The sequence below is a fragment of the Embiotoca jacksoni genome, unplaced genomic scaffold (genome assembly GCF_022577435.1).
Source record: "Embiotoca jacksoni isolate LCO1_2020_lvr unplaced genomic scaffold, fEmbJac1.0.p SCAF_28, whole genome shotgun sequence".
Taxonomy (NCBI): domain Eukaryota; kingdom Metazoa; phylum Chordata; class Actinopteri; family Embiotocidae; genus Embiotoca; species Embiotoca jacksoni.
The window spans coordinates 5,260,854-5,273,855 of record NW_027185379.1 but is presented as its reverse complement, the minus strand read 5'-3'; the positions used below and the strand labels follow the sequence as shown (position 1 = coordinate 5,273,855).

The 13,002-nt window shown below is 44.1% G+C and overlaps 1 protein-coding gene across 1 annotated transcript in view; it reads right to left on the bottom strand.

Annotated features, from left to right (window-relative positions):
- The window catches only part of traf4a (tnf receptor-associated factor 4a), a 39,538-nt gene extending 26,854 nt beyond the window's left edge, over positions 1 to 12,684 (bottom strand). Inside the window, exon 1 of the mRNA XM_069161336.1 lies at positions 12,160 to 12,684. Coding sequence (XP_069017437.1) covers positions 12,160 to 12,302 — 143 coding nt within the window. The 5' untranslated portion in view covers positions 12,303 to 12,684. The remainder of the gene's footprint in view (positions 1 to 12,159) is intronic.
- Positions 12,685 to 13,002: the final 318 nt, after the last annotated feature.

Genomic DNA, 13,002 nt, shown 5'->3' with positions numbered 1-13,002 from the left:
TCTTTTTTTGTTGAGATATTTTTTTTGTCAGCTAAATTATAAGCTGCACTGCTGCAGTATGACAACTGGTTGACTGCGTTTCATTTTGCAACAAGTTGGCTAAAAAAGCAGAGGTGTTCCCAGGATTCCCACTCAAATGTGAAATTCCCTGACTTTCTCCCCGTTTTTCTGTTCGGTACAGGTCGTGGAATTTCAGTCGTCTTTGTGCTTATCATTAATTATTTTAAGCAAAAAAAACGTAAAAAGTTATTTTTATCTGCTTAGACAAAAAAAAACTCCCTGGTACATATTTTAATAGATCAACTAGTAGTCTTACAAACTTTACATCTGACTTTTTTTTTTTTTTTTAAGTCTTCGTCTTGTTGCCAAAGCTCTGGAAATGTTTATTTTCCTGCATGTTTGCCTTCATTAGAAACTACAGAAGAAAGCACATTTGAACTGAACCACTCAGGAAACAAGTTGAATAACACTATATAGAAAAATACTTAAATGGGAAATATTTCATTTTGATAAATGTACAAACAAAACTCCATGATATTACATCAAATCGAATCTCCTGATTTTCCATGTCTGGAGTAGACTGTTTATAATTCCACGGTATTCCAGAGATTCCATGACCAGTCGGGACCCTGTGCTTTCGATGGGCTGCTGTGATTTGTCTCCATCAATCAATTAATCAAGAAAGTTATGAGCAGATTGAAGATTCAAAGTGATTCAGGTGAATCTGAGTGAAATCCAAAGGCAACTGGATTTTTATTTTTGTTTTTATGTTCTCAAAGACACTTCCTGTTTCAGTAGTCTTCCCAGACGTTTTATGGGTTTTAGCTGAAACGTCTTTCAGAAACTCCCAAAAAGTCCAGTTGCCTTTGAAAACACTTAAAATAATCATTAGTTGCCAAATGAGGAGCCTCTTCCCCTCCCTCCCACCACTGTTAAGCTGAGAAAGTCTAGAAAACAAACACCCCTTCATCCAGAATCATCTGGAGGTGCACTTGACGGAGCGATTTCCTGCGCTGCCCTTTCATGGGGTCGGCAGGGGGGAAGAGGAAGGCGGCTCGGAGCACTAAGGCTGCGATGACATATCTGAAAATGAGCTGCGAGCGAGATCCTGAGGAGCCACACAAGGGATTCATTGAGCTGTTGGGTTAAAGGACCACCGCAGTCAACGGACCAGCTGATGAGAGGAAGACGGAGGAGACTTGGCAGGAAGGAAGCCTTCATCACTGGATAAAAAAAAAAAGAAAAGAAAAAGGCGGGCGGAAAGGCTGAGGGGCAACTGGGCGCTGACCTTAACATTGACGGAGGCCCCGGCGGATCAATGACAATAATTCAGAGTGTGTTGGCTTCAAGTGAAGAGCTTAACTGCTCTGCCGACACCTGTTGGGCTCCACAGAGGAGCCTTTCACTGAGGACAGGTGCCTCGGCAGCGAGACGCCCGCTTCCCCGCGCTCTCCGCTCCCAGCTGCTGTGCTTTCAGACCCCGCACACAGATTCCTCACATGCCTTCCTGTCAGCTCAGAAACCACCGCAGTGATACACAACTCCCTCGTACAAACGAGGAGCTCTGAGTCAACACGGGTGCTAAAGAGGTACAGAATTTAAAAAAAAAAAAGAGGACTTTTCTCACTCCGTGCTGGATGGCAGACGAGTTTCCTAAAAGTATGCGTGAGCTTCACTCCCTACATGAATAACGACAACACATCACTTCAATTACAGTCATCAGTGTGACTCAGATTTAAGAGGAATAAACTGCTGCATCACCTAAATCCTTTCTCAGAACAATTTCTGCATTCGGCTCTTAAACTGCAACTATCAGTAACTTGTATTATGTTAATTCATCTGTCAGTCACTTTGTCAATTAACCAATTAGTAATTTGAGCTGTAAAGAAGCAAATAATGCCCGTTATTATTCTCTAGAGTCTGAGGTGACGTCCTAAAAAAAGCTTTTTTTTGTCCGACACACTGCCCAAAAATACAAAGGAAATGTCAGAGATTCTCACATTTGAGGATCTTGAAAAAACTAACATTTGATTATTCCAACAACAAAATCGTTGCTGATTAATTATCAGTCGATGCACTCATTAAATTTTTTTTATTAATCTTTGCAGTTCACATCATTTTGGTCAGAAAATAGTAAAACAGTCCAAAAATGACAAACCAGAAAACCTCACAATGCAGAAGCTAAAACGAGGAAATGACTCGTTAATTGACCCTGTTTGTCTGACTGCACTGTTCACATGTTTCATCAAATCAGAAATCGTCCAGCTGGAATAATTTGTGTGGGAGTTTGCTGCATGCACACGGTGCACTCTGTCAGTTCACTGACCTGTGCACAAGGCAAACACACTGTACAAGGGAGGGAGGGGGACGGGATGGGAGGGAGGGGGAGTGAGAGGGGGGGGGGGGGAATTAGTGGAATAGAGAGCAGATGTAGTCACACTACTGCTGAACCCCAAAATCAGTCTTTAACACCACGACTACGAGGGAACAGTGGGAACAGGCACAGAGCACGAATGCGTTATGATAAACGCACCTCTATCTGGGCCGCCTCGCATAGCATGCATACCCAGGCACGTGTACGCACTAGTCATGCCTTTCAGATCTGGGCCAGCTGGCCGCGGTCCAGCAGCAGGGCCGGGCCGAGCGGCTCGGCCCCAGCATGCTCGCTGGGTGAGGGGCAAGGTGCCTCCCCGCATAGCTGGGATGTTTTCCGTCTTTGTTTGGCACAAAATGCTGCGGGAATTATTTTTTTTAAAAAAGAGCTCTTATAGAGGAAGGCAAGTCGAAGCATGTCTGTAACGGGCTCTTGTAGGGCTGCCTCTGCTCAGACAGTCAGAGCTGTGGTTCCGTTCAGGGATTTTAATTAGCAACCAGCAGCAGGACAGTCGGGCTAACGCATTTTTAGGAAAATGGATCATCCTATTTTCAGTTTTTGTCGTCATTTCTGTGGCTTATAATAAAGGCCAAGTCATGGTTTCCTGTCAGCAAGAAGAAAAGCAGGAAAATGGTGCATGAACATGAACTCGTAGTGGCTAACGTTGGCTAAACTTTATGTTACTGTGTTGACTGACATAAGAGAGTCATTTTGCGGATTTTATAATCTTGTGCCTTAATCCGAGTCACAAGATCTAGTCACATAATTGAGCTGCAGCAACAGACGCCACAACATCAAAATCATTTTCTGCAGACCACCCAAAATCCATCTCCGATTTTACTTGGGAATAATTGCTTTTTTTGGCCTGTTAAAATCCTTTTTAGCGCCGTAGCCTTGTTTCCACATCTCAGTCACAAATCCGATGTAGCTGAGGCTGATGAGACTGCTGTGTGCACGTTGCCATGACAACACTGGAAGTCAAGACGTGCGATTTCCTTTTTTTTTTTTTTTTTTTTTTTTTTTTTTAAGTATTATGATGATTTTCCCAAACTTTTTCTTTTTGATGAAATTAAAATGCATCCTTTGCGAGTTTAACTCATTATTACGTTGTTTTTCTAATATATTCACAATAATGAAGTTTGTTTTGTGCATCACACGTTTGTTTCTTTGTGCTTGAAAGTATTTTGTTTGTTTTTCATGGTACTTCAGGAAAGAATAAATTACTACAACATTATTATAACCAAAATAAAAGGCAATTGAAGCTACAAATATAAAAACCAAGAGGTTATAAACTGTCTTTCCTTTCAGTCGAGCTTAAAATCATCACCTGAAGACCTTAATCTAAACTTACAACCAAATCTGTACTTCCAAAATGCCACAATTTGTCCCCATCACCATAAACACATATTTTATACACACACTGATGCACTTTATGTCATATGAAGTCAAACAAGCAGTAATTTGAGGTCCTTCTCTGCGTGTCATTCAGGTGTTGAGTCACTATCTCTAAACCACAAATTGCCTTCATCTGAACATTCACACACCACAATCAGCAGTGAAACATCACTACTTGGGTTCAGACGGTCGAGGTTCACGGGCAAGTCAACTAAAGACCTGTACAATTTCATTTCAGATGCGTTCCTGGCTGAACTCTCACGTCTGCCTGTGAATCAGATCAAATGGAGGAGTTATGTACGTCTGAATGAGCTGTTGGTAACAAACTTAATGCATGTTGAGAGATGTGACATCACGACAAGAAGCTACACAACATAAAATGAGTGTTTGAAGAGGCCCTCCATCTTTCTGATTTTCATCCCTCTCTTGTTTCTTTTCATCCACGTGAGCAGCTGTCACGACACGGGTCTCGTTATGACATTTGTTTCCGAGTCGGAGGGCCTCTGTAGCTGTGTGAAAGGGTCAGGGCGCTTTCTCTCAGCGATGTCATCATCACAGCTGCATCTCCAAACCCTCGCAGCTTCTTCTCACGAGACGATCCGGAAACAGGCCGGCTGACATCAATCTGTCGGTCTCTGGGGTGACAGACTCTGAACGGTCTTCTCTGCTCTTACTGCTTAGAGAACGCGAGGAAGTGGATGAAATAAAGTTTCTTCTACAAGCGGCTTTTCTCTTTTATGATGGTCATTCAGCTGCTCTCCGTCTGTTTTCCCTCCTTTGAACCATGCCGGGTAAAGTTTGTATACAGAAGAATTGGGGCATGTAAACAAAAGTCACATTTAGCCTGCGGTAAAGTCAGAGAAAAACAAAATCATTTGACTGCCTGTGAGAACTTGTCTGCTGTATGATTTTAAAGTGGGCTGCAGGTCAAAACTGCAGCTTTGGTTCATTTTTTCATGCGCTCCTGTTTAAAAATGGATAATTGCTGTCTTCGTATCGTCAACATTCATTTCCTTTCACACGTGAAACACTGCGATTTGACGTTGTTTCCTGTTTGTTTGATTGATTTTCAGCTCATGTGCATCCAAGTTGAAATGACACCGAGGTGAAACGACTAGTTGAGCAACAAAAATGTGAAAATGTGCTACTTTTCTCTTATTGTAATCTGAATGTTTTTTGTGTTTAGGACTTTTTCTGTATAAAATAAATTACCTGAAAATGTTAAAATAATTAGATGGTCATTTCCTCGCTAGTTGTTGACATCTTGAAAAATTCAGAATATGAATAAAACCTTTCGGTAGTTGAAACGGGAGTTTGTAAAGCCTTAACTGAACCAAACCACATGAGTTTTTCCACCTTCTTGCAGCAACTGAACTGTTTCTACAATCTTGGAAGTAAACATTATCCACGTTAACCTTTGAAGATCAGTGACTTTACATTCATTAGTTTCAAAGTTCAGGATTGTGCTGATGTGTAAAGTTCAGGAACATTTGAACAGGAAGAGTGAGCGGCTTGATGTCTCTTGACGTTACAGGTGTGTTAAGGCGGCGTACAGAGCGCCGGCTGTTTTGTTTTCCTAGACAAATGCTGCTGTATCCAGCAGCGTTTCTTTCCTCTGCACGTGTCTTTCTTCTCCTGGGGAGCTGTTCCTTCTATGCATTGATGTGTTCAAATTTACTGGGCCGCTTCCAGCTCTGTCACCCCGAGTGCATCGGCTGACAGCGGCCTCAGTGCGCAGCTCTGAGAGGCCTTCACAGACCAGAGGCCCGGGGGGCCTTCACTCAGCAAAACACAACGTCTCTCTGTGTGCAGTTCACTGACCGGCGTTGTCGTCGGAGAAGGACGGGGCGCCGAAGAGCCCCCCGAACTCTCCGGATCTGGACCCAGGATGCCTGCGCTGCAGCCCTCGGACACCTGCGGGGGACTGTGAATGTCTCTGTGTGTTCATGGCCATTCCCGTCCCTCAGCCCCGTCACAGTCATTCATCAGCCATCCGTGGCTCTGCTCCCATTCAGATACAGATACCCACTGAGACACAAAAGGCCCAGCTGCCTCAAGTGGCAGACTTACACACAACATTGAGCACTAATGCAACACGGCTCCATTTAGGCTTTTAAAGAAACGCCCCACCGCGGCGGCCCGAGTGGCTCTCTATGCGTCCCTCTGCACGGCTGCATGCACAAAGCACAGGAGTGGATTCAACACGTAGTTCAAGGGGACACGTCTCGCTAATGAAGATTATCATGAGCTAAACAAGCCAAACGTATCTCAGATCCCATCTGCTGCTCAGGGTCTTGGTACCACTTCCTAATGAGTCCCATCTATTTCTAACTCTTTACAGGTTTTCCACAACAAGTAAACAATTGAGGAAATTTGCTTTCTCCTAGGAAGTTAGATGACAGCATCAATTGCTTCTAGCAGCTGGTTAGCTTAGCTTAGCACAAATACTGGACACGGGGGTGGGGTGGGGTGGGGTGGGGGGTTGGGGGGGAGACTCCAGCTCACTAACAAATTAGATCTCATCACTATGAGACTCCAGGAAGCACACAGCCAAGAAATGATCTCAGGAAAACCACAAATTGGTGCTTTAATGTTTTAAATTTAGAAATACAATATGTTGCTGAGCTTTAAAGATGTTGGTCGGCAGATTTTGTGGCTCGTTGTTTATCCCTGTTTCCAGTCTTTATGCTAAGCTAAGCTAACTGTCTGAAAGCCGTGGCTTCACGTTTAGCATACAGACATGAGTGTGGTGTCAATTTTCTCATCTGACTCTCAGCAAGAAAGTAAATAAGCGCATTTCCTGTGAAACCTCTGAGTGGCTTATCTTCTGGAAAACCTGCAGAGGAATTGAAAGATGAGACACCGGCCAAGGGGGATTTTACACAACCTGGTAACCCAGAAGTGGCTGATTACAAAGCAGCGTAAGATCTGCTTACTGCAGTGACGAAACAAGCAATTCTTTTATCTATTAGTCGACCGTCAGACAGTAAATAACCAACAGTTTTGCGAATCGAGTGAGAGTTTAAGTTGTTAATCAAACAAAGATGCTTTTATGAATCCAATGACGCCTTCCAAACACTGAATAACTAATCAGGTTTCTTCCACTGAACTGCCCGCACAGTGAAATGAGACAGACACAAAAGAAGAACGAGGTGTTGGGCTGTAGTTCTTATAGCGCCGCCGACTACGCATCGGGGCATCCAGACCGCGAAAGCGTGGGAGAGCGAGGCAGAAAAAGTGAGTATCACCTCCATCACCGAGGAGAGAAAACGCTGCGCCGCCCACAGACGACGTGTCAGCGTTAAAATGAATCACCGCCCCTTACGAACAAACACTCCCCTGGCTTTCGGACAGTGAATAATCGAGCCGTGAAAAAAAGATTCTCACATTAGCCCACTTTGGAACTCCTGGTGACTCCGGGCAAGTCAGCAGTTGGAATATACGGCCGCGCGGGAAGAAGCTCCCCAGCCGAACAAACCGATTACACCCCTGTCAAGGCCGTGGCGCGGCACTGCATCGTTCCCACAGAGGCGCCGCTGTCACATTGCGAAGCATAACGGCGGCTCGGGAGACCCGGCGCCGATGAGCCGTGAGGCCCGGAAGCTCCGGAGTGTTGATTCTCTTTAATTAGAGAGGCAGCGCGGCTGAAACAAAAGGCCTGCCCCGGTCAGCGCGCTCGGAGCTGCCCGAGCACGTGACTCGTACTTGATTGCAGATAACGTTAAAAGCTGCAGGGCCGGGACGTCTCTACCCCGCAGCCTCCGGGACTGCTGCTGCATTTACACATTCCTCCCGCGGCGGAAACGCGGCCCGTTAGCATGGCGTGCTACCAGAGGCGCTCGGACACGATGAAGCAGCAACGATTCACGTTTCCTCGACTGCCTCTCGGGGACGTTTCTGTTTATTGCGTCGCCCTTTGAAGTGAAAACCTTTTCAAGATGCTTCAAATCCCCGTGTTTAGCATCTATAGGCAGCGTATAAACTATGACACGTTGTTTGTAACACACCATAACAACAAATATAAGTTTACTAATTTGTTTATTAGTGCGCTGATAATAGGAGGCTTGTTTATAAACAAATAGCAACATAGTAAAACGTGTCATCACCGGAGAAAATGTTTACATTATCATTCAGGGTTTGTATAATATATCTTTTATTGTTATTGTCATTTAATATCTCACTTTTTGATGCTTAGAGGACCTTTCACTGAATATAATGTTACAAAACAGTAATCTAAACATGTTTACGGCCGTGCCGCACACGCCGGGTTTCTTATAAATGCTAGATGGTGCGAGTTCAAGTAAGTTGTGACCAATAAGGTTCGGTGATGATTAACTCTGCAGCAAAGCCATGCAGTTGCATTCGTGCGCGGCTTGTTGCGACAGAGCGGCGGTGGCGGCGGCGGTGGCGGCAGAGTCGTCGGTGTGAAAGTGGGCAGACTGGGCTGGCAGGCCGGGACTGGATGTCACACAGCCTCCAATAATTACAGGGGAAAGGATCAACCCAGTTGCACAATGGGCAAAGCATTAGCTAACTACTGTCTGTCAGCCTCAATAAACTTGAACTCTGCTCACAAAAGATGCACACGCTGGACGGCCTCGGCTGGCACACTTTGTTAATTAGAGAGGCGAGGACGCAGCCCGCCGACTGTTTGTGAACGTCGGCGTTCGGACGAGCTGCTGGAAGGAGGAAGCTTTATTTCGGGTTTGTTCTACCTGCGAAGCGCAGCAGGAAGTCTGGTTTAAAGAAACAAGCCGAGATGAACAGAGCTTTCACTAAATCTGAATGTTGCTTATTGAGAGCCTTTCTGAAATGTCAGTCTCAATCTTTGTATGAAAGGATCATAACAGGACCTTATTACAAGTTAATATTTCACTTATTAAGGCTGCATATGTAAGAACAACTGGTAAGTTGTCAGGGGGAGGAAACTGGCTCACAGTTTTAACTGTTATTCAATCATTCAGTGCTTATGTCTGCAGTTATGGGTTATAATTCATGAATAATCAGTTTTAATCATGTAATCTGCAGTTATAGATGTTAATAGGTCATTAATAAATGGTTTAAACTATGTGGTCTGTGTCTATGCATGTTAATAAGGCCTTAATAAATGGTTTAAATACTGTAGTTTAGAGTTAAAAATGTTAATAAGTCATTTATTAATGTTTTAATCGTGTAGTCTGCAGTTATAGATGTTGATAAATCATTAATAAAGATTTGTAGGGGTTGATAACTTGTCACAAAATGTAATGAGTTTTCACAACCTGAATGTTGCTGTTGTTATTAGCTGCCAATAACTGACCTGTAAATCATTAAACTACAGGGTGAATCATCAGAGAGCAGCTGAAGAACAACACGGTCTGATCCAGGTTTCTTCAGGGCATGTAAAAGAGACGTGGACCAACCATCACATCGGCTGACATCCCGACGACACACAAGAACAAAGTTACTCAAATAAAAACTTTTATAAGTTGAGAAACTTTAGTTAAATTTAATCCGTGGGAGTCATAAAAAAAAAAAAAAGAAAGAGCGTAAACTGGAGGAGGAACACGGAGGCGGGGGGGACGAGGCAAACAAAGCGTCGGGCCAAACTTATTGATCATCGTGGAACACAGTTCCTCCCTCGCTCTCTTTGTTCACCGCAGTTTCTGCTTTTCAACCAGATGCAATTTGCTGCTGTTTAGTGAACCAGAGGAGGCTTCCTGATGACTCAAACCACTGCAGACCAGGAACTCACGACAAACCGTTCATCATGTATTCACAGCATCAGTCCACCTCTCTGCCGACAAACACCAGACTTTTTCTGACACCAAGTCCAGGACACCAAGAAAAGAAGCATTAAAGAAGATCTTCCTCCTTCCTGAGAGCCAAGTTTCAAAGAGGTTACAGTGTGTTTAAGTTTCCCTCAGGCTGTTGTCATGTTTCATCAAGTAAAACTGAAGATATTTCAAGATCTTCTTCAGCTCTGGTTTCAGTTTAATAGACAGATTTTCCAACTGAAATAAAACAGCACATCGGTCAAACTGAGGTTTCTATTAAAAAAAAAGGTGACAAACCAAGAAACCGCATCATTTTTATGTCTCATAAAACTGAAATTTGATAATAAAAACTTGACAGGTAACTATATTGAAGGGCTCTGAGCCTTTACAAACTGCAGCCAGTCGACTTCTTTGTTTGCCACAAAAACAAGTGCATGTTTTGTCGTTCTCCGGTTATCTTGCCATAGATCCACTTTCATTCACAACTTATGAATGCAGTTTTTATTTCTACATAGCTGAGAGATGCAACTATTGATTATTTTCGCTGGATTATTTGGCCCACAAATGTCAGAAATAGGAGGATAGAGGAACTTCAGCATTTTTCACGTTATTTTACAATTATTTTGGTTTTAAGTGACTGATGGGGAAAACCATTTTTAAACTGGTCCAGTGGTAATCGTTTCCTTAATGTCATCAGACCATTGTATTATGAATCCCGAGCAGTTTTAGTGGATGTGCACTGACGGGGAAATCACCCCAAAGTATTACATTGCAGTTTGTATTGCAGCTCCCAGTTGAAGCGCTCTCATTCAATACTGGACCGGTTTCTAAAGTTGTTGCCCCCATTGGTCACTTAGACCCAAAATCATGGGGAAATAATGTCCAACCTGAAAATTGAGAGTTTCCCTTTAATAAAAGCTTTCCTCAACTCAAAGTTTCTTCTCAAATTTGTGTTGTTTTTTTCTGGTGAGTTTGGAGTTTTTCAGGCTAAAACCCCAATGTATTCTGCTCAGTGTGGGACACAGAACAGCAGCCAAGTAAACAACTTCCACAATAAAGTCACAGTAAAGTCATTACTAACTGTTACAAATCACACAGAAATATGTACTGCTTTGAAGAAATCAGGATAAACACTGATTAAACAGGCTTTTGAGACGAAGCTAGAAAATTTAAATCAAACTAAATGAAAAGAGCAGCTGGAATATGTTGAGTCCTTTCTGAACTAATTGCAAACCTGTAAAAATTCTCTAATTCCGTTTTCTTAAATGTGAATTTTTTTATTTTTCATTTAGTCGTTCATGATATTAAACTGAAAATATTTTGGTTGTGGACTGTTGGGAGACAAACAAGACATTTAGGCTGCACTTTTATCTCTAGGAAACACTTGGTGATAGTTTTGACCATTTTCTGACATTTGAATAGACCAAACAAATAATTGATTAATAAAAATAATCATTATTTGCAGCCACAAGTTTAAAAAGCACACAACCTGATTTTCTCAATCTGGCCTCAATGTGAAGAAAACTTTCTTTAAAACGAAATAAATGCGTATTTTAGAAGGCAACATCAAAATACGAATGCAGATATGAGAACATCCACCTCCTCACAGGCTGAGAGAAGCTCTTCAGTCCACAGAGAACAGAGTGATTTACTGCACATGAACATCACACAAAGACATGAATCAGCACTCACATGTGCTCTGTCTACAGAAGTTCACAAGGTGATCTGCAGGTAGCAGCCTGGAGGAGAAGCTCCCGGTGCAGGTGTGTGATCTGCAGGTACTTTGTCAGAGATTTGACATCCTCTGAGTGGTGTGTGATAATTAGTGTCATCTTTAAAACAATAAAAGAAAGACCGTCTTTGTACGAACACAGAATTCAATGTTGAGCAGATTAGGAGGTGAGGAGGTCTGTCCTACTGCTGACCTCTGAGTGAAAGGCCCCCTCTCTGGCTGATACCAATAAAAGGACTCTGTCTAATCCTGGACTCAAGCAGACTCCTCATTGCACAAGCGCACGCGCGCGCGCGCGCACACACACACACACACACACACACACACACACACACACACACACACATGACCCTGCAGACTCAGCCACCCCAGGGCAGAAAGGCAGAAAGGCAGACAGGATGGGAGGGAGGGAGAGAAGGGATGGGGGAGGGAGGGAGGGATGGGGGGCAGTAGGGTCCCTCTGCAGGACACTATCACCACAACATCAAAGATACTCACTCTAACCTGCACAGTGCACGAATAAAAACACACAGGCTGCAATAAGCATACACTAAATCGTAATTTGCACCAATGAGAGGATACCTTTGTGGCCAACGACAGCACATGGAGGAAGAAAACACACCTGAAGCTGAAGGGAGGGGGTTTAAATGAGGCACTGTTTACCAGGCCTCACATGTTGCTGTTGCTCTGTGCAGCAGCGACTCAAATGAATGCACAGCCCTGCTGAGGAAAGGTGAGGAGGACACACCTACACATCCTCTGTTTACTGTTGCTCGACCGAAACTGGAGCAGGCAGGGCTGTAGTGTCCGGTATCGCCGGCAGAGAGCTGGATCTCTGCGCGCACACACACACACACGCGCGCGCGCACACACACACACACACACACACACACACACCGTACCTTAGAAATTCTTGCAGACAGGTGTCACAGAAGCGGTGTCCACAGGTGGACACTTGGACCGGCTCCCGCATCGCCTTGCTGCAGAGCGGACACTGGAACCGTCTCTTTGGCTTTTCCAAAAACTTGTAATCAAACCCGGGCATGGCTGCGGGCTCTGTCGCTTCTCTCGGGCCTTCGGATGCAGGTTAAAGGTACAGATGTCCTCTCGGTGCCCTCCCCCCACCCACCCCTGCGAACTGGGCTGTCGTTTAAGCAGGTGAGGGGTTCATATCACGTCCCTTCCGCCACCGACCGATCGGGCTTTTATTTTATTAATTTTTTTTTCCAGGAGGCGAGTCCTCCGCAGCTCTTCCGGCCACCGATGCCAACAAAGAGGCTGCACAGTCCAGGAGAGGCTGCACACACGATCCTCCTTCCGCACGGTTTATTTTCTTCCGGCAGCGGCCGCTCCGTGGCTCCTCCGGTGATGCAGGACTGACACACTGAGCACAATGCAAAACCCTCCGTCTGTTTAGGTGCACCGAGTCCCGCCTCCTCCTCCTCCTCCTTCTCCTCCTCCTCCACACAGGAGGAGTCAAGAAGCTGAAGCGCTCTGTTCACACCATTTTATCTCTCTGATCTCCATTTATAGATCTTTAATTGGGCTTTTGTCCGGATGCAGTGGCCTCTAATGAGACACGTTGTTTTTGCGTGGCCCACTTTTGATTTGTACTATTTATTTGCCATCTAAAAGTCCTTTACACGTGCACATGAAGTGGGGTGGAATAAGAAATATTAAACATATATATATATATATATATATATATATATATATATATATATATAAGTCCCTTCTAGTGAATG